The 27397-nt window shown below is 43.8% G+C and overlaps 1 protein-coding gene across 4 annotated transcripts in view; it reads right to left on the minus strand.

The window, feature by feature from the left end:
* Nucleotides 1–27397, minus strand: part of ITGB3BP (integrin subunit beta 3 binding protein) — a 317465-nt gene that overhangs the window by 170224 nt on the left and 119844 nt on the right. For all 4 annotated transcript variants that reach the window (XM_086953560.1, XM_086953548.1, XM_086953554.1 and 1 more), the window contains one exon: nt 21956–22088. In XM_086953560.1, coding sequence (XP_086809686.1) covers nt 21956–22058 — 103 coding nt within the window. In that variant the 5' untranslated portion in view covers nt 22059–22088. The remainder of the gene's footprint in view (nt 1–21955; nt 22089–27397) is intronic.

A 27397-nucleotide genomic window follows, 5' to 3' on the forward strand; every position in this document is an offset into this window, starting at 1 on the left:
AATGGACGCCGCCAGTCACAAATAGATCCATAGTCCCAAAAGATGAGCACCCCCAAGTTCGCACGATGATACTCATTCCACCGTAAGGAGAAAAAAGCTTGCGAGGCGGAGGCAACAAAGGGGGCCAGTAGCTGCAGAACCGGTGTTTGAGACAGTAGTGGCGACATCATGGATAAAGTCTCAATCCTCAGCGGGGAGTGAAACAATGTAGCGCAGCTGAAGCTGGCGGACGACCGTCCGCAGACACGTACACAGCCAGGAATGATCCGTTCCTCTCTACACTTGCGTGGTAACATGGTAGCCCCCTCAAGAGCCGGCAAAGGCAGATCAACACAACAGTGGGAGCTGGCCAGTCGCATTCGCCCCAGTGTGAGCGCGACATCGTCAAGCTTCTTACCCAGCTCCCGGGAACCTGCTCGCCATGCAGTCCGTAAATCAGCAAGAGCGGCCAGAACGGCTCCGCAGGTTGGCGCAGGCTGCAAACCCAACAGCTCCTCACCACGAGATAATACGCGCAGACCAGCACACAGCTTGAAACTAGGCAGGGTGTCACAGTCGTGAGGCAAGATAGTATTCACCTCCCCAGTCAGGGAGCCAGCGGCCATTTCCACCTCGTTAGGGGAATCACAATAAGATGGGGGCAAAATCGGAACTGGAAGGCTGTAGCCCGAGCTGCTGATATAGGCATGACACACTACCAAAGAGCGACCCTCGGCGAAAGCCATTCCTTCTTCGGCTCAAGGCGGGGGGCAGATTCAGATGTGATCCACAAACACCGTGCAAGCCTCAAAATGGGGTCAGCACAGCCCAACTCCAGCGTTCCACAAAGGGGAAGTAGTTTCAGTGGGCACCCATCTCGCCAATGTGTGCAGTCCGCTCGTGGCGAGAAGCCGGGTTGCAGCGAAAAGATCTCGTCTGTTACCCCCTGCGGCAGGCAGTGTGCCTCTGAGTGCCAGCTCCGCCCCGGCTCGACGGACCGATGCCGCTCCAGCAGCATCCAGCGGTGTAGGACAACACGGGTCCCGGAGCCAGGGCTATGATGGCCGCCAGACAAATCCGACAATATCTCCGGCTATCAGGCAGGCAGAGACCTCGGAGGGACGCGAGCAGTGGCAGCGCGCTTTCGCCGTCGTCCCGTCGCAGCACAATCACAGGATGGAGGTCTGGATGTAGGTGCGGGAATCGAAGGCTTGCGGAGCCGGGAGCCTACGCGACTGTTCCGATCGCCATCTTGGCTCCTCCCCCCAAGTCGAACATTGTTGATGCTTTTAGATAATTCCTAAAATGAGCACTCTTTTCTTTCATATTAGCAAACATTTCTCTCTATAGTGCTACCCGTCGCGGATTCTCAGAGCTATTTAATAATGCATTGCTCCATCTTGAGCACGCAGCCATCGATAGCACATAAGTGGAGAGTTAACAAAAATCAAGCCTAAGCACTGCAATAGGGGCAGCGCGGTTCAAATTATATATTTGGCGCCAGATCTGCCCTTCCACTTTCTCAAATTTGTCCCATTCTATTGCATCTATTGTTTCGCTGTCATAGCTCAGTGTGGGTGGAATCTTTATTTTATAGACTGATATGATATGTGAGAAGTGCAGTGTGTGTACAAACGGTTAATTGCAAAGGCTTGTGAAATTGCTTTGACTTTACAGTGGTCCATATGATTGCTAGCTGAGCACCTGTTTGTAAATATTTTTCCTAGATATGGGTAAAACTTTACTACTTCCAGTTTCTCTTTTCCCAAAAACCAATGCAAGTTTTTTTCGGACCTAACATCCTTGATAACTAAAATTCATGACTTTGCTCTTTAAAATATTTATTTTTTAATAACACTCTTCTATATACCTGATCAACTCGGCAAGTCGTCTTTGTAGTCCGATTGGGGTTAAATCCATTATTATGGCATCATCTGCATATAGCAGACAGCTCAGCTCTAAATTTCCTAATTTAGGGGAATCCCCTTTACTGAGCCCCACTCTTCTTGGCAAATCACTGATATAGATAGAAAAAAGTAAAGGGGCCAAAAGGCACTCCTGCTTCACCCCGTTATTGGTTACTATTTTTCTGAGAGGCCTTGTGTTCCACCTGAGTCCACGTGGAGGTGTGAAGAGCAATAACAAATTGTTAAAGATTCCCTGGTATCCCCATGGTGACCAATTTTCTCCACAGCCTCCCCCGATCTACCCTATTGAATGCTGTTGAGAAATCGATAACAAGCATTTACAATGCAACGGTCTCGACTTTGCAAAAGTTAGAGCTATTGGCATTGTAGATGACACATTTTTTATTTATGTGTTGGTTTTGAAAACATAAATAAATGGCATTGTCAATGCCAATAGCTTAATCTCTCGCAAATGCCACACACAAACACACAGACCGACACAGAGCCCTACACACACACAGAGCCACACACACACACAGCCACACACACACAGAGCCCCACACACACAGAGCCCCACACACACACACACACACAGAGCGTTACACACACACACAGAGCGACACACACACACAGAGCCCCCCACACACACACAGCCCCACACACACACAGAGCCCCCCCCACACACACACAGAGCCCCACACACAAACACAGAGCCCCCCCCCCCCACACACACACACAGAGCCCCACACACACACAGAGCCCCACACACACACAGAGCCCCACACACACACACACACACACAGAGCCCAACACACCCACACACACACAGAGCCCAACACACACAGAGCCCAACACAAACACACACACACACACACACACTGCCCAGACAGAGATCTTTGTGCGCACAGCTAGTCACTGGACTGCATAGTCATATGCAAAAAACATAATTTACCTCAAAGATGCAAGTTCTCAAAAGTGCTGGCAGTATTTACATATATATGGTCACTCCAGGTGTGAAAATCACAAGGCCAAGAGAGTAACCCTTGGCCTTAACTTTATGGAAAACACTAAGTGCATCTCAAGTGCAAGTCACGATGAAGTTATAAATAGAAAATATTTCTTTCTAGATTGCACCATTGCCAGATCCAATAGAACTCCAGTGACTACATCTGACCTTGGCAAGCTGGTGCTATGGTTATTTTTAAAAAACTTTTTTTACTGCCATAATAGTCCAGAAAAATAAAAAGATTAAAAAAAGAAAATATACCACAAGCTAAACATGGTGACCGTACACTTGCAGTTAAAAAATTATATTAAACAAATATACCCTTGCATATAGTTCTGATAGAACAGTGTCGTCCAAGTGCTCTCTAGCAGGCAAGGGTACTCGGAATAGATACAGAATTTTATTTTTAGTTTTAATGCACATCACAGAAAATATTATTCTTATTTGCGCAAAAGAGGGAACTATCGACTTTGAATCTTTAGACAGGTTTAAACACCAAGGAGGAAATGCTGCAACTCATGGTGCCGACCTGTCCCCTATGCCATGCTTTATGATGTAGTGTGACACAAAACCTGAATGGTAGGGCTACATCCCGAAACCAGAAATGGGGAAACACAAGGCATATATGTATTACTACAACAGGCGCACACAACAGACAGCAGCTGAAATAAGACACCGGGCTGAGTCCCAAAATACCCGGGGCTGCAGTATAGTGGGTATAGGAGAAAACTCTCCCTGCCCATAGCACTCCCCCATACCCCCTGACCTCCCCCACTCCTCAAGGCTTTCTCCCTGGTGTCCACAGAGCTGTTTCTGGCCACTCTACATACCGTGAAGAGTGGGGCCCCTACAGATCCAGCTCCCATGAACAAATTAAAACTGGTACCCTCCACGGTTTCCTCCCCCTTACCAAACTTATCAATGCGTCTTTCACCCAAGGCATCGTTCCCACCAACTGGAAGAAAGCAACAGTTTGCGCGCTTCTTAAAAAACCCCACCTCGATCCCGCCGACTTGTCCAATTTCAGACCAATTTCTCTCCTCCTGGGCATTAGCAAAGTGGCTAAAAAGATTGTCAACCACCAACTCTCCTCCTTCTTAGAATCCAACAACCTTCTCCGTCATTCCCAGACAGGGTTCAGACCAAGACAGGGAACGGACACCGCACTCCTAGCCGTGATCGAAGAGGCAAGAACCATTCTAGACGCAGGAGGATCAGTGGCAGTGATCCTCCTGGATCTGAGCGCCATTGACACGGTGGACCACGCCATCCGTATCCACCATCTCAACATGGCAGGAATCTCTGGTACCGCCCTGTCCTGGATCAAGCCCTTCCTAGAAGGCAGAACCTTCCAGGTGACTGACGGCTCCATCAACTCCAGAGTTTTCCCCCTTCAGTCTGGGGTTCCCCAGGGCTCCTCCTTGAGCCCCACACTTTTTAACGTATACATGTCTCCCTTAGAAGACATCGTAACACCTTTCGGCATAAAGGTAGTCATGTACGCCGACGACACTCAACTGGTCGTCTCCATAAAGCAGTCAACCAAATGTCTGGACAACTTGTCTTCCTGCCTCCAGAATATTTCACAATGGATGTGCGAATCTCACCTCAAACTCAACGGAGAGAAGTCTGAGATCCTTCTTCTTGGTGACCCACGCAAACCCCTCCCCCCCCCCCCCCCCCTCACTTGGCCACCCTGTATGGGATCGCTCCCCACCCCCAAAAATGAAATCAAGAGCCTTGGTATCTGGATGGACAAGGACCTCAATTTTAAAGTCCAAGCAAGAAAAACCGCCGGCACATGCTTTGGCCTCATACAGGTAGCTCGAAAAATCCTTCCATTAATCCCCTTCCAGTCCAGGAAACTGCTAATGCAGGGGCTAGTTATCTCTAGACTGGACTACGGAAACGCCCTGTACTTAGGCGCCCCATCATCGGTCATCAACAGGCTACAATGTGCCCAGAATGCCGCTGCCAGGCTCCTTACCGGTACAAAATCCAGATGCTCAGCCAAACCCGCCCTCAAATCATTGCACTGGCTCCCAATTCAGGAAAGGATCACCTTTAAAACTCTCTGTATCTCACACAAAATATTTCATGGCAGAGGCCCCCCTATTTTGAGACCTCTCATCAAACTCCATCATTCCAATAGACAGTTGAGATCAGATTCCCTCTCCTTGGCCAGTGTCCCCAGAATAAGAAAAGCTCGTTCAGGGGGATGTCTCTTCTCATATAATGCTCCAAAGTTATGGAATACCCTTCCGCTCCCCATTCGAAGGGAAACCAACCTACTGGTCTTTCGTAGGCTACTGAAAACCTGGCTCTTCCCATAAAAACTCCCCTCTGAATCATGCAGGTTGAATGTCAGCGCTGGGACGCCCTTGAGTAGCTACGCGCTTTACAAATCTGGAAAAAAAACCAAAAAAAAAAGGGCAGGTGGAGGGCACGGGGTTCCCAATACTGGTTAAGAAGTATGATAAATAACCGATCTGGAGAGCTAAGTAGAAGACAGTGTCAGCTTGTCTTCAATCCTGCATGTATGTGTGTGTATATATATATATACCGTTCATTTGATGCACTTTTCTTTGCACATGGTGTGTAAATAAAACAGTGGAGAAAGCTATCTGTTGCTGTGCCGTGTCTTTATCTACGGAACTCGTAGGAGAAGAAGCTGATGCAATATATATATATATATATATATATATATATATATATATATAAATTCACTGAAAAAACCATAGGTTATAGACCATATATAGTTAGGAATTCGCATTTACAAAACCTTATTTTACTCACACAAAACCATTGAAATTCCATATATAGTTAGTTGCACTAACTATATATCGCGCACCCGCAATCCACTGCTGATGATGTCACATATTACATAATTCATGACATGGTCAGTGACATCACTGATGTCATCACTGATGACATCTCAAATGACATCACTGATGACATCTCAAATGACATCACTGATGACATCACTGATGACATCTCATTTGACATTACTGATCACATCACTGATGATATCATTCATGTGATAATACGATGAACCTCTTCAGACTCTAATATAACCTTAGATACAATCAGTGTAAACAGACACTCACAGACTGTCACTCATCCATGGAGTTACTCACACACCTAGTCAGTCATGCAAAGAATCAATCACACCTCCATTTCCTCAACTATACAGTTATACAAACTTTACTTATTCAAACATATACTAACACATATTTACTCTCTTATACAATCCCTGATACAAGTTCACAATGATCCATACAGCCACTCACACATTCACTGGCTCTTATGCACAGTTATTTATATATGTCAACTCTCATATGTACTGTGTTTTACATATGTACTTACTTTGACATGTAGCACTGAGATATCCATTCACTCACCAATACACTCATGCACACAGCCAACCGCCCATACAGCTGTTTCCACATGCACTTTTGAAACCATACATCTAGTGAATCAACTGCTCACACATCTATTCACAGAGTCATACACCTCCCAGCCACCCACACACACACTCAGTCTCCCATACAAATACTTGGGCAACCAATCAATAACCCATATAGTTACTCATATAGCTACTTATCAACACATGCAACAGTTTACAGAACAACAGACATAATGATGCACAAATTAAGACAGTTTAGTCACTAACCCATGCACTCAGTGAGACACATTTAATCACTCAATCATACAGTCAGTCATGCACCTACTAAATCCTTCATCCAGACACTTATACATCCACTCATTCTTCAATATGTAAGACATATTTTAACTTTACAGAAACATACAGTCACTGGATGTTGTCATCAGTGATGTCATCAGTGATGTCATTTGAGATGTCATCAGTGATGTCACTGACCATGTCATGAATGATGTAATATGTGACATCATCAGCAGTGGATTGCGGGTGCGCGATATATAGTTAGTGCAACTAACTATATATGGAATTTCAATGGTTTTGTGTGAGTAAAATAAGGTTTTGTAAATGCGAATTCCTAACTATATATGGTCTATAACCTATGGTTTTTTCAGTGAATTTTCAAGGTTTTGTAAATGCTAATTCCTAACTATATATGGTCTATAACCTTTGGTTTTTTCAGTGAATTTTCAAGGTTTTGTAAATGCTAATTCCTAATTATATATGGTCTATAGCCTATGGTTTTTTCAGTGAATATATATATATACATACATATATAAACATATATCATCTGTATATCTATATAAATACAAACATAAATGCATGCATACATATACTTATATGCATACAGATGCATGTTATTTACATGAAAGTTGAAAAAACACTAATAAAAGCAAAGCCAAAAAGCCACCTCATTACAAACAGAATGGCTTTAACTTAAACGAGGGCGAGATCTATTGCATTTTCAATGCTTGTTTACTTTGGTTCCATCAAGAAGGCATTCAGATGTGTCACACATTTGCCATAAATTCTGAATGTTAGCACTCTAGTTGCACATTAGATCACTGTAGTAAAGCTACTGCTCACCAGGGACGTCTGCTGCTGGTATTCAAAGTGCATGTTTCAGTCTGCATGTCAGAATTTTTTTAATGAAATAGAAGAGGATTTGAGAAGTCACTCAAAATGATCCCTAATTTTTCTTTCTGAAGCACTAATCATACTTTCTATGGCAAAATTAACCCCCTCATGTTGTTCCTTTTTAAATTGAGTGTTTTCAGACTTAACACTTCATTCCAATCAAGATGGCTCCAGGTGTGCTATACCTTTGTAATAAGTAGGACTGTTAGCGCTCTAGTTGTTCTTTAGAACACTCTAGGAGGCTGCAGTAGAACACAAAGGAATCAACTGACAGTCTATGTCCTTGTTGGATGTACATGTTTTACTGAGAATGTCAGACTTCATTTTCACATGACTGAGAAAGATAATGTGAATTTACAGAAAATATGCTTTCAGTTTAGCTTATAGATCCCCTTCCAAACCACTGTGGGAAAATCATGAGATATTAGTTTTCTTTCAAACAATATTCATGATATCACAGCAGAAGGTTTTTTCACATGGTAAAATCACATTAGAACCCACCACAATTCCTAAAACGAGTATGGTACCATCAACAAATGATTTATAATGTAACTAAAGTCCTAAAACCCTCTATTAACTACAATGCTTTTTAATGAGGTGCTATCATGTATATTGGTCCCAAGATGGCTGCCAACACTTCTTGGATGAAGTGCTGACAGCCAATCAGATCAGATGTGTGGTTAGGCTCCGCCCAGATATATATCTTTTTTTGAACCTAAATTACTCAAAATCCACTGGAGCACATATATTGAGACCTAGCAAAGGCACATCGGGCTAACAGTCCCTACAATTTTGCCAAGTTTCGTGCAAATCCATTCAGCCGTTCGAGCTAAAAGGGAGGCCAACCGCCCTATGGAAATTAACATGGGAAAAACGTGTTTTGGGACCCCCCTTTTTTCTCGGCCCCCCTTGATGAAACCCCCCCAAATTGTCAGGGGCTGCTCAGAAACAGAATGTTCCATTTTGAAAATTCTAACTATATTATATATATATATATATATATATATATATATATATATATATATATATATATATATATATATATATATATATATATATATATTAGATTTCTGTTAATTTGGATTAAACGCATCGCTGCGGCGGTAATTTTTGCGCTACGTGGCTTTTTTCAAAAAGCCGCGTTAGATGACGAGCTCAGCTCGTCATCCGCACACGCCCCCCGTGGCTGATGACGAGCTGAGCTCATCATCAGCATCGAAGGGGTTAACGCTGTTGTATCAAATATGAGCATATTATTTGAGTATTTTGCACAAGCTGGATATTTTGACTATATATTTACAATGGGCCGACGCTTTTGTACATAGATACAATTATTTGTCATGTATATATATATCGTTTTTATCAGTTTGTGTCTTGTAAATATGCTTATTTATTTATTTACAAACCATACAATAGGTTTTAATAATTGTGAAACATTAATAATCTAGAACATTTTAAATGTTTCGAATTAGGCTTTCTTCATTGATTGCATGATCTCAGCGTTTGAATACATAGTATTTTTACCATTTTCATGATCAAATGGTTTGCACTGTCATTTTTATGCTTTGCTCAGCGAAGAGCAGTTTGTCATGTGATCAAGCCTTCTCGAAGGCGAAACGCATCATGGCGGCAGCGCTGGCTTTACCTGAATAAATCACCTTGCACCAGCACCTTTTGGGTTGACTCTTTGCCACTTTGCATCGGGCAGTTTCCTGTCTTTTGAGTGGCAAGCCTCGTAAATACCAAGGTACCTATGCTTTCCAGGTACGAGCAGGACCCCTTCCCAACTAAGGGCAACGCGGCAGGAAGCTGTTGTTCCGGACTTTGTCTGGGATTTGTTTACTATCTCCGGCGAGGAGAAAGCCGCAAAGCCCCTGCTTCACCGTTAATGTGTTCCGGTGGGACGGCAACCAGAGCCCTGTGTCTGAGTCGGTATCTGAGTTTTGAACCCTGGAGAACACTTTGGATACGGCAGTGGGAAGTGTGCGCGACATACTGGTAGGACATTTATTCACAGTTATCAGTTTGTCGTTTCTAGTGCATTACAAACATCAGCCACAACTTACAAGCGCTTTTGATTATGGCCGCCGACAGACTGCGCAATCGAGCTCAGGCAGCAGATTTCATGTTTCTGGATTTCCCGACCCGGGGATCTTCAAGCACCACACCCTCTATACAGGAAACGAGAACTACAACCACCAAAGACTTATTTAAGAAATTAGAGCGCGCAATGCGCTCTGAGAAATCAAAATGGTGGGAACATCGATCTCTTTCCCATTATTTAGAAGTGGGGCGAGTGCCCAGAGGATTGAGAAGTACCATAGCTCCAAGCTACGAGAACCCGGATCCGGCTATGTTAGCGGAATGGGCTGAAGCGAATCTCAATTGCTCTAGTGTGTATTTGCGCATATTGGTAAAATACGCTGAAAGTGATCGCATCAAATTACAAATACAGATTGATGCCTTGGAGGATGAAATATCTAAAATAGAAGTCACAGATTCAATCACTAAAATAAGAGCCGACATGATGACTCGTCTGACTAAAGAGGAGGAAATTATTAAAAAAAGAAAAGCCTATAAATTTGAGAGGGATCGAATTGATTACTTAAATGGACAAGTTTTCACTTACGCCAAAAGGTATGAAGCGTTAAAGGCGAAAGCACGTACCAACATGATGACCCAACAGACAAGAGAAGATGTGCTATTATCAGCAACTTCCCTTTCCAGTTTAAGTTCTGCAGTGGAAAGTGATCCAGAATTGGACCCAAGCCGCGAAACTAACTTGGGGTTTACCAAACTTTCCCTGGCACAGGAGGTCGACTGCCTGTGCCAGGACTGACGCGAAACCCTGAGGTCACACAAAATCCGTGGACCAAAAAACAGCGGGCAAACCGCAAACGCTGGCAGCGCAGAAAATGTCACGCCCGGAACCTCAAGCGGCGTCAGCTCGACCAAACAGGGCCACTGGAAACGTCATCAACAAAGAAAACAAAGCAAAATCAGTAATCAACCTCTCAAATTTAAAACTCACCACTGCGGAGACAGCTGTGCTCAATTTGGGACTATCGTACTGTCCACCGTGTAATATGAACTATGCCGACACTCGCTTGGATATTTATAGATTTACACGGAAACTGAAACTGAAAAAGTTTTTTGAACAACATCCAAAAAAGGATAGTCATTCTGTAACGGCATCAAGCTCCAGCATGAGCAGCAGCCAAAGTCAGGTCACCTTTAACACCCTTTGGGACTTACAAAATGAGCCAACTGTTGACAATACAAGGGAAATACCACTAGATTCAACAGGACAACAGGTCACCCCTTTCAAGGCTAAATCCACCTTTCAACCCATCATGGCCCATGACAATTTGGATACATTTCAGGAGAGTGTGGTTCGAGACATTAAACAACTTTATACCACAACAAACAAAAGGAAGTTTCATATATCAAAGCAGAATCAGTGTTACAAACAACTAATCACGAAACTTCAGAAGGACCACAACATCATCGTGAAACAGGCCGATAAGGGCGGAAACGTTGTCCTTTGGCCCAGAAATATGTATCTCCAGCAGGCGGAATCGCAATTAAATGATACCTCCTGTTATCACAGAAGCAATATCCAGGTTGTCAAAAATATGTGGGTGGAACAACATCAAAAATTACAAGCGTGGAGAAGTGCTGGACTCCTTACCCATGATGAGTTCAGATACTTCAGGAAGGATCACCCGGTCATTCCTTCATTCTATTTGATCCCAAAGGTTCACAAGGATATTTCCACACCACCGGGCCGTCCTATCATCTCGGCGATCGACAGTTCCTTGGAACATGTTTCCAAATACATAGACTTCTTCTTACAGAATCATGTTAAGACTCTAAATTCTTATGTCAAGGATTCCTTTGACTTCCTCAGCAAAATCGAACAGTTTGTCTGGGAAGAAGACATGGTTTTAATGACTTTGGATATTTCATCTCTTTATACATCGATAAAACATTGCGATGGACTGAAAGCATTGGACTATTATTTGAACAAAGGCTCCCTTCAATCAACGGCACACAAAACAATGCTATTGGACATGACCAAAATGTGCCTCGAACAAAACTTTTTTATCTTCAATGGCGTGATCTACCACCAGGTCAGAGGTGTGGCGATGGGGTCCTGCTTCTCACCTAGCTACGCGTGTTTACACGTCGGGCTATGGGAGGAGCAGGTCCTAGTCGGCGAACACCACAACTTTATTTCTAACAACATTATTCTGTATTTACGTTACATTGACAATATTTTTGTTATTTGGAGGGCGAGCACTGATGATGCAAACACTTTTGTTGATTTGATCAATAGAAACACCATCAATTTAAATTTCACTTCAAATAGGAGTTCAGAATCCATCTGCTTCTTGGATGTTGAGGAGGTGTTTATAGAAGGCAACACTCTCAGTACAAGACTATACAGAAAACCCAGTGCAGGAAACACTATACTACACTCTAATAGCCAACATCCGGCCCATTTGATTCGGAGCATTCCTTTCGGGGAAATGCTCCGGATAAAAAGAATTTGTAGCACTAATGCCGAATGTGTGGCTGCACAGGAGGCATGTAGATTGCGTTTCCTGGCCAGGGGTTATTCCAATGAGAATCTCAGTAAAGCGATCAAGCGTACAAATTCAGTCAGCAAACAGGAGGCTCTGATTTCCAAAACAAGAAAAATCCATTTGGATGTTTCCTTGGTAGGGGAAGTAAAAACTACTTCCCCACGAGTTATTCTGACCTATAACCGACAACATGGGGCCCTCCGGAAAATCCTATACAAAAACTGGAATCTGGTTCAAAGTGATCCAGTGATTGGTCACAAAGTAGACATCAAACCAGAACTTACATTCCGAAGATCCCCCTCCATGTCTAAGGCTTTAGTCAGTAATTCTTTGGAACCAAGTATCTCCTCCACTTGGTCAACACTAAAGAAGGGCTTTAAGACATGTCCTCAATGCAAAGCCTGTAAATTTGGCAGCAATAGGACCCACTTTAAAAGTCCCTTCAATTGATTATCCTATTGCTATTTCCAAGTGGCTTACCTGCAAGACTGATTATGCCATTTATGTGTTGGAGTGTCCGTGTGGACTCCAGCATGTGGGCAGCACGAAGCTGCCCGCCCACAAACGGATACTCCAACACATACGTGCAATATCAGGGCACGACCAAAATTATCCGGTTGCCAGGCATTTTCAGGACAAATATCTAGGCATACCAGATAAGCTCATATTTTTCCTGATTGATTGTGTCGAAGTTTCAAGGAGGGGAGGAGACCGTGAGGCCAAACTTCGCCTTCTTGAAACGAGATACATCTCGGAGCTTAATACGAAAAATCCTAATGGTCTCAATGACAGAGAAGACCTTTACACTTGTATCTAGGATTGACCATTATGCCTATAAAACCTGTCCGGATTTACAAAATATAATCTTTGTTCCCCATGTGGTGTCTCTTTCTATATATATTATGAAATATACTTTTTAAAAAGGAAATCAAGATTCCTTTTACAAAAAAAACCTTTTTTTCAATGTTTTAACTTGGAATTATCTGTTGTAACATTTGCACTTTATTGTCATTTTTGCACTATCACTATTTGCACTTTACATGTTTTTAGCAAGCATTGTGACAGGCCCATTAACTGAAAATACTGCTACACCCATTTGTCCTACTCTCTCTACCAACCATGAAAAGCCCAAGTCTATTGCTCACAGGAAAGCACGAACATTTGATTCCCCTCTTAATATGCCCATTCCAAGTGGTCGCAATGTTACTTCTAATCCTGCACATGTCCCTCTCATAGCTCCTAGGATACTCCAAGAAAGAAGGCACCGAATTAATCTACCCCCTGAAGCCGCCCCATACGTGACCGTTCTCTCTGAGGTCCCTGCACTTAGTCAGGGAAAACTTGAAACACGCCAGGACCTGCTGAACAAAGCCATCTTTTGGCTCAAAAACAACAGACCGTTGCCACCTGCTCTAGATGGCGGAATCCTGAGCATCAGGAGGGTGGGGTGGCTAGGTATGTTGCCCAAAGACATTCCGGGAGACTTGATATTAATTAAATTCAAACACAAGAACATTGTCCCCTATCTACGATCTACCGAGCCCAAAATTGGAGATGGCCCCATTTGTATCTGGGACTTGTATGACTTTTATCCTGGCCCCCAAGTACTGAATTATAATGCTTGGTGAAGGGGACTCTGTGTACCATGCGATATTACTTTTATTAGTTGATTTGCTAAAATTGATTTTAGTTTGTTTTAAATAGTCGTTTTTTTTTAACCTCGTAATGAATTGTTGAGTCGTATATGCATGTATGTATTTCTTTTTGTTGCTTTTATGGTTTTTAAAAGACCGAATAAAGCTTATTTGAATTGAAAGTGGACCACGCCACAACACCAACCATCTTTTTCCGAGGCGAAGCAGAAATGCCTTGGAGAAAGCACAGCCATTTTCGGATTCGGGGGCGTGTTTTTCTTTCTCTCCTCTTCCCATTGGCTGGAAGGTAAAATTCCAGCCAATGGAAAGAGGCGAGAAAGAAAAGAGAAAGAAAGTAAAAAACACCCCCCCCAAATCCCGTCTTCAACTGAGTGACGCCCCTCTCTCTCCAATGGCTGGCCTCCCTTTAGGAAGCCAGCCAATGGAGAAGAGGGGCGGGTTCAAGTCCCCATACTGTAAACAGTATGCAAGCGCAGCATACGCAGGCCGAGACCTAAAAACCGCATATAACAGCATTCCCCGACTCACTGGGTATTTTTCGTTTAAGGTTTGCAAAATCCTGTTTGTTCTAAGGGAATACAATTATTTACAAATGCCCAATCTTGCAGATGAGTGAGGATGCTCTTTGCCAATTATTTCCCAGTTGCATCCAGGAGAGAGATCTGCCTAAAGCTGGCAGGGGAATTTTTTGGACCCTTATTGGATAGTGGAACAATTATACTTCCCTTCCAGGATTGTGTGATATCACCATGGGTATAGCAATGGACAAACAGCGGATGCAGAAATTTTGTCCACTCTTCGCCATCCTGTTTTATTATGGCTATTGGTATGTCATCTGAGCCCATCGCGCTAGAGTATCTTGCACCTTTAATGTAACCCTACATTTCTTAGCATGAGGGTGCACCATAATCGCTCCCCATGGTCACTGCCCAATACTTGTGAAGTAGTGTTGCTCACTGGTTAGAGGCGGCAGACCCGAGAGCAGAGGACGGCCCGGGACCAGGGTTCGATTCCCGGCGCGGCAGGTTTCTGGACCAGGGTCAGCGGACTCGATAATTCTCTCGCCTCGGTGCCCACTCTGATCAGCGATCACACTCGGCAACTCTGGGCATTAGCTTGCCTCATCTTCACTATCGGTCCCTCCAGACCGCCGGGGATGCCTGGTCTCACCCTGGAGATACCCATTAAGGGACCATCTCTCAGGGAAGCCAGGAAGGGTTTCGCAGCGGTTGAAGCGCCTTGGGACCCTATGGGTAAGTAGTGCGCTATATAAATGCCTATACATTTACATTTACATACTTCCTAGTATCTAAAGAAAGAGCAACCTCTCGAAGTCTAACCCAATTTGAGTCTTCGACCCCTCTACGATCCGATACCATCTTCCTTTTCCGTACTTGTTTCAGTCTAATAATTTCTCTTTGCATTTTTTATAGTGGGCAGCCTAAATTGATCTCTAATTAAAGCATAAATTTCCCGATTACATTTTGTTTCCCTTGATATAGTTACTAATGGTGCAAAACTGTTAACCTGCTTATTTCTTCCAAAGGTTCTAATTGTAGCCAAGATTTTCTCAAACCTGTGAATAGGGGTTTCTTAAATACAAATAAAAGCAGTATTTTCAAAGACCCTCTTGAAATTTGGGAGCAAATTAGTTGACCAGCAAATGCGTCCATTATTGCAATTGTATAAGACCTTTTCATCCCTCTGATTCCAGAGTTCAGGCTTCTCGATTTCTAGATCTACATTAACGGCAAAAATACTATGGTCACTCATACTTGTAGAAAATACCTTAAATTGTGAACATACATTAAATAGTTGGTAAGATACCGCCATGTAATCAATTAAGTGACCATATGCGCCCCGATAAGTATAAGAGGCAGGGGAATCCTCTGATAATCTGCCATTTAACATTATAAGGTCTAAAATTCTAAGATTATGCAGCAGTAACAAGCCTAATTCACCTGATCTTAAATGGTCCGGCAATACAGAATCTGGAATGGACTATACTTCCTCTAATTCAAGGTTTGAAAAAGAAATGACTGCACTGTTGAATAATTTGGCATTAAAGTTACCCACCATAATAATCCGTGAGCATTCTTCAATGTTACCCAACCTTTGCATAAAAGTACAGATTGAATCGACCAATGAGTTCGACGCTCTCCCAGGAGGAATATACATGTTGAACAGTAAAAGGAAAACTGCTTGCTTCAAGTTATCTTCACCAATCTTCAACTTCACTCCCATACAACACTTTGAGGGATGAATATAGATCACAGGATCCCATCTCATGGTACAGCTGAGTAAAATAGCTAAAACAACACTAGCATACCCTTTTACAGATGTTTTTGCTGCACAATACACATAAAAGTTCTCAAAATCAAAATCCTCCCCCTTCCAGGTTTCTTTGAGGCAACTTATTTTGGGGTCATTTCTAATAATGATTTATGCTTACAGCTACTTTTTAATACCCCTGCTAGATTCTTCCCAATTGGCTAGCCCCGCAATTTGGGCTTAGTTGTTAATACTTTTGACCCATTCAGGGTACCGGCCACCCAACTCCACTTAGCCACCTCATCCTCCACATTGGGACTACTGAGCCTTTGGACTTTGGGACCTAAAATGTAAATTTCTCTGTTTCCTAGATTTCTCCCGACTGTTATTTCAATGTCTTTAAGGTTTAGGGTATTTTTGCGCCCCTGTTAGTAGAGACCCCGCATCCTTGCATCTGATGGACCATTCTTGAGCTTTCAGACAGAACTGGGCAAGGGGACACTAGAGAACACATCTATACCTTTTTTCCTAAAGCAATCTACATTAGCTATTACTAACATTGAAACTACCCCTACGTGAATGAAACTTTAGTACTTGGGGGGGGGGGGGGGGGGTCGCTCCTCAGATCTAAGTAGACCAACTCAAGCTCTTTCCTTGTTATCGGTCCCAAGTCCTTTATCTCGGTTAACAACTGAAGAAGGGCACTTGAGCAAGGTCCTGCTCACCTGCCCGACAACTGGCCCTAATATTCCCTATGGGCCTTTTACCAGACTGCCCTAAGACCGGACCCCTCTCTAACATAACCCTGTTACAAACTGTGAATAAGTCCCCATCCCCGACATTTCCCTGGCCGGAATCAAACTGTACTGGGAAAGTATCCTAGCCACAAGGAGGAAGAGGGGCACCCCAGTAACTAAGACTTGTTCTAATACAGGCACATGTGAGTTTGTCTATATTTTTCCAGGTGTGGGGTCTCTACTGGTTTCATAATTAACTAAATTAATATTCCGGGGAAGGCTCTGATTCTGATTCTCACTGTCGCCTATGTTGACTTTAGGAGTCCCCCTTTCTTCCTGTCCCTCTTGGCTCTGTGGGTTAATCAGCACCAAGTTCGAGCAGATCGGCTGATTACCATTATCTAACCCAGTTTTATGACCCATATTCAATGTAGATTACCCCAAGATCCTGGGAACCTTTCTACTTGGAGGTGATTTTGTACTATTTAACTTCTTAATTATGGGATGGAACTGCAATTTTTTCTGTTTCCGTTTCGGTGGGCATATTTGATTGACCAGCTAATAAGACCGGAGACACTCCCAATTTCAGATCCATCTCCATTGTGCTTGTTTTTCTCATATGCGCCTTCAGTTCCTTGTTTTTTTTTTTCATTTGTTTAGCATTGTCCAGTAGAGTATAGTCCTCCATTTTCACCAGTTCAGAGCTAAGGTCTATACAATGTGGTACCTTTAGCGCAGGCTCACCCAATTTTAACGGAGAGGGACCTGACTTAAATCCGATAATACTTCTTGGATTGGCTTGGGGGATTGTCAAACAGAGATACCAACCCTGCCAATGGTGATAATTTAGTATTTTCCTTTCTATTCAAGTTCTCTTTCAGGGTGCCTTCTGCTTTGCTTAAATCCATTTCCATCTTACTGTCCTCCCCTCCTGATTGTAAAACAATTTCACCTGGTGGCTGTGTAGTTGACAACAACTGAATATTTTCACCATTATTATTCTGTTGAATAATTACGGAAGGATAAAGAGCGGCTTTGACCTCTGGATAAGTGAACTGAAAGCCCTCCTCAATCTCCGATATTACATGGGTGTCCATCTCCACATCTTCCTGGGCCTCCTTTTTCTCTTCGTTTGTCCCCTTACCACGCTTGGAGCACCTTACACACTTTGTGAGCATTGACATCACAGATGGGTAGGTTTTCAAATGTGAAAGGTGATCCCTATTTCTCCTTCGCCAGATAGTTTTTTGGAGCTTAAGGGGGCTACTGTGGTTCGTATAGCGACTTACTGAGCTAGCAGATGGCCTTGACAGGTCTGTAAGTGTTTCTACTTTGCGTTTGAGCGCAAGCACCTGGATGGCATTACAAGATACTCAATTATATTCTATTATAGTCTATTGAAATCTCACTGGGCAGGGAGTGTGAAGGATAAGAAGTCCGGTTCCCTGCTCTTCTGCAATTACTCCACTTTCTCCATCGTTCCACAGACTCTCTTAAAGAGGAGGGATTCACCCCCAGCGCCCGCAACCTCGCCCAAAGTCATTAACCACGCCCTATGTAGTTATTGTAACTTACCGGGCCGCATGAGGGGAGTGGGAAAGTCAGTGCTCTCAGCTCTCAGGCCTCAACTGCACTCAACTGGGAAGTGCTGGAAAGTAGTGCCCGAGAGGCACAGGTCCACAAGTCTGCAGGTCCACAAGTCTGCAGGTCCACAAGTCCGCAGGTCCACAGAGCCTCAGTACCTTGATGCCGCCTGCTCAAACTCCTGCCTCCCACTCTTTTCACCCCTCGCTGGAGCTAAAGCTGTGGGCAGAGAGCTGGAGGGAAGCAAAGGTGTTTACTGGACTTTTGTGAGGCGAGTTGGCAATACAAGGCGATACAGGGGATCAGGAAAACAGCAGAAAACAAGGAGTGTAGTGAAGAGAAGCACGTCGCCTCTCCTCACTCGCACCCGTTTCTCGCTCTCACCTGCAACGCAGCCTCTGGCTTCTTCCACTGGAGGATCTGGGGATCGGTCTTGTGCTTCGCTTTGTCCACTTACCTCTCGAGGCTGCTCAAGTTACTTCAAGTCACATCATTTTTCAATGTTCAGTGTCTGTGCCAGTGTTCAGTGCCTGCCAGCCTTAAGCCTCATGAGCATTTTGTTATGCAGGGCGCCGCCGCCGCCACCGACCGTGGTCCGCTGCCACTGACCGCAGCCGCCACCTGCTGCGGTCGGAGCCGTAGGGTCATGGGTCTTTCTAATGATCTGGCGGCGGCGGACATAGAGCACGTGAGCACAGGGCACAGACCGGGTACGGGCGGCTTGCTCCGATGCCGGCTTGCTCCTTAGCCGCTTCAACGCCCAGCTCATTGCACAACGCCGCTTAGCCGCACCAACGGTCCTCTGAGCCTGACGGGAGGATGCTACTTAAATCACTTAGTCTATCTGGATGCTTCCTTCGGCACAAAGGAGACTGATAAAGTTAGTGTGGCAGAAGAAGGACTTTATGCAGGAAGTTTTCCCTGAAAACAGCTAGAGCATCAATTGTCATTTCGCACTGATGAGAATGGAGCACAGGATGAGAAATAAATTCTGGGTAAGAGTCTAAGAGATTTGGAGATCCAAAGGTGAGAAGGGAAGTGCAGGGCCAACGCCAGGAGGACGATCTGGGTCACAATCACAGGTTGGAATAAGGCACTGAAGTAGCCTAAGTTGTGCACATGTGGGAGCTCGCCCAAGCCTGAGAAGAGTTGGGAGGTCCTAGAACATAGGTTCCTAGGGATGAAGTGGCCTTGGACCCATTGGTGCCCGAGTTTAAGATGGGGACAATATGGGGCAGACATGCTTGGTAGCAAGGCAAGGCAACCAAACCCGTGAGAGGCTGTGAGAACAGGGCAGTTCCCTACATGGGTTATGGATGGATGCTGGCCCAAATCCTGACTGTGTACGAGGCAACACGTAGAAATAGAATCCTGGCCTAGGAGACTTTACAGCCAAATGCACAAATGTTCCCCCGTAGCAGGAAATTGAAGTGAAATCACTAGTGTGCCGGGTATGCCCAGACGTGAATCCCGGGTTCACTCTGCCACTGGATTCGAGCTAGCATGGTTGATGAGAGGTGATGCCCTGAAACCGATTCCAGGATGCTTCTTTCCGGTCCAGGGAGGACCTGGCTTGGCAGTCGGCCTGGACAATTCCCATGAGGCAGAGGGTCAAAACTGATTTGCATATGGCTATTATCAAAAGGGAGCACTGTGGCGATGAGAGGACTGAATGAACAAACAACTGAAACACAAAAGTAGCCAGAAGGCCACAACTACTATAGAAAATCCCTTGATCCAATCACAAATGAGATGGAAGTTGCCTGTTGGGAGTATATGGTAGGTGGAAGACCTTAAAAATGCACAAGGAGCTAGTGTGGTAAACGATGATGGCAGCAAATATTGGGCAGCCATTAAAATGTTATTAGGTCCTCTCCCTCCCAAGAATCCATAGACCTCAATGACCAGCTAAAGAGGGGTGTGAACACGGGGGTGAAAAAACACGCACTGTTTCTACATTTCGGATACAACCAGAAGCACATTTGTTATAGTTTTTATTTGCACCGCAGGAAGTATGAGGAGTGCAACCCCTGCTATAGGAAGAATTCCATAGGCAGTTTACTCCTCTGAAATCTTCGCATAGGTCCTCAATAAGAGCAGGAAGGGTGGAGGGCATGCTTGTGCTGAAATCAGGATGAGCAAAGGCAACCCCATCTTTGGTAATCCCTTGTGTGGGTGCTGCATGCTGGGGCTTTGTAATTTATTAAGTTCTGCAGTACTTTTACATACATGGTTTTTGATTGAAATTAATGTGCCGTACAGAGGCAGAGCTTCATGGACCATAAAAAAGCAATTTATCATGGTAGGGAGTACAGAGATGCAATGGTGGGTAGCCACAGGGACACCTGCACACATGGAAGTGTGCTCAGTATTTGAGGGTAATGCACTACTACCAGTACCTAAGAAGGACACACAGAGACTATCTTAGCAACTTTACATGCTGTATCTTGTTGTTTTCACCTCGGCTAAATCAGTTAAATTTTGTACCATTCTGTTTCTTGTTTCAACATTTCCTTCCCAATATTTCGGTTTCAGAGAAGCTCTTCTTCATTGAAAGCAGAGACGTGCTACAATACATACAGATGCTGGGAGAAGGCTCTTGCAGTCAATGGGATACCTCTGTATCTCTCGTGCGGGAAGGGAATACATGACTAAGCGTCAAAATCTCCTAACAGAAGATTTTATTGTCACCCAAAGCAAATATCAATTTCTTGCGGGAAAGCTAGAAAACAGAAGTAAGCATAACATTTACACACATGAAAGAAAACAGAACAAGAGAATGCACAAAGGGCAAAATGTGTGGGTGGGAGGCGCGTCTTTGGGCATGTAGGTATGCAGGATGGAGTGGTGAATTATTTTGTCTTTGAATGGAACGAAGAGATCTTATTCTACCTCCTGTCTTAAATGATCTTCGCCTGTTGGTAGAACCCTGGAAAGCAGAGGTACGCAAGCACAATGTACAGTAAGAGGAGGTTTGAAGGTCTGCTTAGACGCGTTTGAGATCTCAATTGGCAAAATAGAATCCCAGGTGAAAATACAGTTAGACATTCTTCAAAAAATTGGATTTTATTGACATACTACTGAAGGCTTAACGTCGTAGTTTCAAGATCCTACCTTCCTGCTTTGAAGGTGTTTCCTACTAACTGTTCGAAAATGTAATGCCTGCAAGCTTGAGCCAGAGACATATAAGCTGTAGTAAGAAATCAATCCACTATTACTACTCCTGTGGTAAAACATAACCAGAGGTTTAAAAAAAGGAGTCGATTTATAAAGAGTGGCTTAATTTTAAGCATTTCTTGAAATGTGCTTCTGTTTCCAAGAAATACATCCAGATGCCTAAATGCATATATATGGAACTTTTGAAACTTTCAAAAAGTCAAGTATATCACAATTTCTGAGAGAGGGACCCTGACAGACCATCATCATTTAAAGCTGCTTAGGAGGAGGACTTAAAAGTAGTAAGAGTGTACGCCAAAACATTCTCCTCAAAATCCAAAAATGGAGAACGAATTATATATGTCAGCAGTGGAAAGAAAACTGTTAAAAGAGTGTTACACTGGAGTGTTTTTCAGAAGCACAGACAAGAACATAAGGTAGCTAGGTAGAATTATGACTGCACAAATAATCATTATATAGAAATAATGAAATTACCTGCGGATGGTAATTCTCTTGGTTTTTCCTTTGCTCTATTTGGAGACATATATGGACTTAATTGGCAGGTTCCTGTAGTCGGTGAAAATATTTTATTCAACATCGGTTTTTGTTTCTTGGGTGTTGGGTGATTCTATAGGGAAAATGTAAAAAAAAATTGAAGGAAGGACAAACAATTCTTTTGGACACCACATTACATGTAAGTTACTTAACCTGTACTGATTGAGCACCATCCTTAGGATCCTTATCCTATTTAAAAGCTGGACGAATTTCCTGCAGAACATGCCCTGGTGCTGCCCAGACCTCTCTAGGGCTAGGTCTTTACTGTCCTCAAAGAAGGATACTAGACACTCATTCTCAATAAGGAAGGATGCATGTGATACATTTTCTGGGTTTAACCAGAATGGAGTTGGAGAATAGGCTTCAAGACCCCCCTGCACCAAAGACGTTATCAATGTGCCAACCTGAGACAGAAAGCCAGTTGGACTGCAACCTCCCACAACCCGCTGAGCACTATTTGAGTGAGATGTGTTTTAGGTGAAAGTATGAATTTAAAAGATTTATTTTTAAAATCAAAATCTATCTTATTGCTAACAATATCAACAGTAACTATTATAACAAGATAGTGGCAAAGAAGTTTACCAGGAGTATAAATAGCGAATGATATTGTAAAATGATGTTAAAATCATAAAACCTTTTTGTATCAATATTTATAATCTCACCCTCATCCCTTAAACTCTCTAAGCTAATCAAAGAAAGGTATCTAATTAGAGTTTAAAATATTTTTACACCACCATATCACAACTAAATAATGAAACTAATGTTCAGTAAGATAGCAGCACCTACTGTTCTCGTCTGCACTGGCAGGTTGCAAGGTCCACTGAGCAAAGTGTGAACATGCATCCTGGTAGCCTTCAGCAGGGGAAGGCAATACCGGTCTGTCTCGAGTCTTTGGCGCAACGTTCCTCTCTCTTCACATCCTGGTCTTAATTTATATAACATATCTGATCATTCTTGAAACTTTTAGAATACACAATTAGCAGGTAAAAGGCCTTGGCACCCTTTCAAATATTTACATTTTGTGGTACCATACTTTACTTTAAAAACAATAAACAAGAAGGGCAATGAACAGCTTCCATGAAACCTTTTTTTAATTATTAAAAACAAATTCAACAAGCATTTCCAATGCAATAGGTCTCGCATTTACGCGAGTTTAAGCTATTGGCATTGTAAATGATAAGGCCTTTTATTCAGGTTTTAAAAACGAAAACAAAAACAAAAGGCATTGTTATTTGCAATGTCAATAGCTCAAACTTGCGTAAATGCGAGACATATTGCATTGCAAATGCTTGTTTTATAAAAGCTGTGGCAGGACCCTCCACCCTCATACCCCCCACATCCCTTCCTTACTCTGTCTTTCCTCTGCTGCAGGGAGGCATCTGACCTCTCCCCATGCTTCCGGGAAGTTAAAGATGATAAATCAAATTACTTTAGAGGCCTCCATTGAAATGAGAATACAAGTTTCATATCTGCTTTGAAGGATGACTTTTTCCTTGTCCTAAAACCGGGACATTTTTTGAAACTTAGGGAAAGCGGAGGGACACCGGGACAGTCCTCTCAAAACCGGGACTGTCCGGGGTAATCTGGGACGTCAGGTCACCCTAGTGTAGGACAATCTACCCCTCCCCCACTCTGAGCCCCTCCTCACCCCCACCCAGACAGGGTGCCCAGGAAGGGTCACATTAGGAAACGGTGCACATTGGAGAGGAAACATGCCGGCAACTAGGTGGCGTCCGAGCAGAAAACATCTCCTACAAACTACTAGTCTATGAGCTACAGCAACTAGTAGAAAACAGACGGATACGTATTAATAAAAGAGAATTCCAAGAGTTTAAAAAAAAAAGGCTTGTTTTAGCGGGGAAGGTTGTGTACAATTGTGCAAGCAGTACCCAGCGCTACTCTCCACCCGGTCATGAGTGGATATATGAGCTGCTCTGCATCCTCACATTAGACGCCCTGTTTCTGCGCTTTCCCCTGTACTGTCTCATGAGATGCCACGTTCCCTGCGCTGCAAAACACCCTCTAGTTAGACGCCCTGTGCTGCTTCACACCCTTTCTAATTGTAGAATGAAGATGGCCTCTTATATAACAGGAAGAGGCTGTGGCACAATACTCAAAACATGGGAAAGTGAAAGAGCGCCATGCACGTGTTGTTGGCACGGCATGAGCGTGCACATCGGCGAGGCCTGCGGCTCGTGCCCAGTGGCGGCGCGTAGAACTCAGCGAAGCAGGCGCTGCTGAAATTCAGCAGGTAGGAGCGGGCGAGTCGGAGTCCAAGATGACCAGTGGGTCTTCCCGGGAGTACATGCCGGCCCAGCCGAGGGCCCATAGGAGCCACAGCACACGCATCTTGGGCATCATTCTACCGATACCAGTGCTGCAGTGCCGGTGGGAGAGAAGACATAGAGAAGGCGGAGGGAGGGAAAGCAAAAGCACGCCATGCACCATGTTTGTTGTTGAGGGAGACAAGTACCCGTGCACTTGCTGGGGGCGGCTGGTGCGTGTTTGTTGGCGCAGTTACTACATACAGCTGGCTTGCGTGGATGGAAGAGGGACAGGAGATGATCACACCGCATGTAGGTACGTGCGTGTTCACGAGCTCCAATTGCCCCTGCGCGTGCCCATCTCGGTCTCCCTTCCGAGGCGTCAGCAACAATAGATCTCACTGGAGACAGCGCTTCGCGCTGCGTCGCCAGGTGCGAGACCTAAAAACATAGCAAACATAACAAGATGATGGACTGTGATGTTACTATGTGTGCCCTAAGTGGCTAAGGGTATGACCCGTCGTGGGTCCTTTAGTCTCTGCACGGCTAGATTCAAGCTAGCCTCGCTGTGAAGGGGGGATATCCTGAAACCCATCCAGGATGCTTGTTTCCGGGCCAGGGAGGAGGACCTGGCTTAGCAGTTGGAGCTGGACTGTTCCCATGGGGGGCAGGGTCAAGTCTGATTTACATATGGCTGGGTCCAAACTAGGATGACGTTGCGAGCAAAATAACGATGGATTAAACCCAGATCTGTGACTGGGGGTGAGTGTTTGAGAAAAGTTTCCACAATCCGTCCATCATTTTATTTTGTGATGTTGAATAGAAATTCTGATTCTATTTCTAGAAAGTATAATTCGGTAGGGTATCAGCAATGCACGCCCCACTTGAGGTGAGAATCCCACACAGTGAGGATTCATCAAAGAGGTAACTTTTGTTACACACTAAAGGTGGTGGTGTTCTTCCTGAGGCGCCATCACTCAAGCCAATATACAGAAGGAAGTAGATAATGCACTCGTGTGTGGCACTTGTGACATCCTAGTTAGATAATGGAAACTGTGATAACTTGGCTTTTTTATCCGATCCTGGGATGTCTACAAGGTGCAACAGGATTGCAAACTTTACATTAGTCATTTGCCAGCCCATTCTATTCCTTAAACAGGAGCAACAAAACTTTATGGACTTTGGGGCCAACTCCTTTCCAAGCAATTGGATAATAAAAAAAAGCCTCTCAAACGGGAACTCTCAAGTACCTTTCATTGTAGGAATGTATTGCCGTGCATAACCCAGTTTGTGCAATAAGTCTAGTGAACAAACAACTTTCAACAGATTTATAAAGATAGACAATTATGAGCTCAGTACTTAGTCTCAATGCACGGCCAGATTTGTGCTGGCTATTAGCAAACTGATCATTTTGATTGTTAGACTAAGATCATTTTGAGAGCATTATCGTTATGCGAATAATAGCGCCATGCAGTATTACTCGTCCAATTTTAGAACCATCGACTGAGGTGGGGGACATGACTTATTCAGGTGAAACACCAGAACTTTCTGAAGTTACGATGCTTATTGTTATTCCTGATTTTTCAATAATTATGCCCTTTGTTGTATGAGGGATAAAGAAGGTACTTGCATTTTCGGTTGTACAATCGGTTTAGACCTTACACTAAAATATGATAAGCAAGCTAGACTGCAGTTTTGTTTTCCTCTTCTGGAAGGGAGGGAAATGTTCGGATTAACCAATGTAAAATAATCCCATTTCTATGTCGGGACACGCCAGCGACTTGTATGCAGTTTATTTTCTTATTTCCAACAGATAAGGACAAATAACATCTAAACTACAATTCCCAGAAAAAAATATGGGAGTGGATAACATGTCACATGATCCTTAACTAATGAACAGTCTTAGCATATTTCAAAGCACATTTCTTCATCCTTTGCTGCAGAGCAGAGAGGTGAGCCTTTTTATAGGTCTGGCACAGACATCTTTAGCTGCTTTGCCAGGCCTCTGTAATCCCTAGAATTCATACATAAAAAAATACAATGAGGTACATAAAGAGATGGGTTTGGTTCAGCCCCCTCCAACCATGTGTCTCTTCAACTGTTATTCACATTTTGCTTCCGCCCACCACGTCACGGAGCGTGGGATCAGGGGTCATCCCACTGTAGCAATTGGCTCTCCTACACCGAGATGCATGCTGGAAAACATGTGTTAATCCACCCATGTAGATGGCACACACCTTTACTGTGTCTAATTTGTTTTTAGTAATCCTTGTGATGTTTATACTGTATCTTTGGGCTATAATAATTCAAAGCCAAGTAGTACATTTTCTTTGTGCCAGCATGAATCCCATTTTCTTGTGATGAGCATTAAAACAAAAAGTGTACAAGTGTTTTAAGTACACCTGCTGAGAAGCACAAATACAGTTCTGTTGAAATGTTATGCAATGGCTTTTTTATTATTTTAATTTATTGCAAGGATATGGCTGCTATTTTTAGATGGTGGCATGTTTTCATTAATTCCGGCTTTACAAAAAAAACTAAATTTAAATATCGCACCAGTTTGCCCTGGCCACAGAGACATAGACTTTCAGTCATTTTAACTGGTCATTGTCGATGGTGGGAAGCATGAACATTTCAATGCGTGTTTGTATGCACCGATTGTGCCCGTCATCACTGGTAGTTTCTGCACTCAGGGAGCTCAACGGGCTAACAGAGTGGTGCAAGTGGCAAGTCTGTTGTACCCCGGTGCTTAATTTCCTCACAGAAAAAGCTCCCTGTGGAAAGGATGATAACAGTACTCAGGTGAGTCTGGAAAATATTTCAGCAGATGTTGACCATAAGCAGTAGCAAGGGAAAGGACATGAAGCTTTAATTACTCAGGATGCATCCCAGTCCATTGTTATTTTGCACACCATACCATCTCAGTTTGGACCCAGCCATATGCAATTCAGTCTTGACTCTGATCCCAGAAGAGCACAAACTGCCAAGCCAGGCCCTTGCTGAACCAGAACACATGCAACCCAAGACTGGTTTCACCCTTATTAGGCTCATCAGTCCGGTATAGCTTGGTTCTGGTGGCACATTATGTACAGGACCCACCTGTGGGCATACCCGTCCC

The sequence above is a fragment of the Lissotriton vulgaris genome, chromosome 1_1 (assembly GCF_964263255.1).
Source record: "Lissotriton vulgaris chromosome 1_1, aLisVul1.2, whole genome shotgun sequence".
Taxonomy (NCBI): Eukaryota; Metazoa; Chordata; class Amphibia; order Caudata; family Salamandridae; genus Lissotriton; species Lissotriton vulgaris.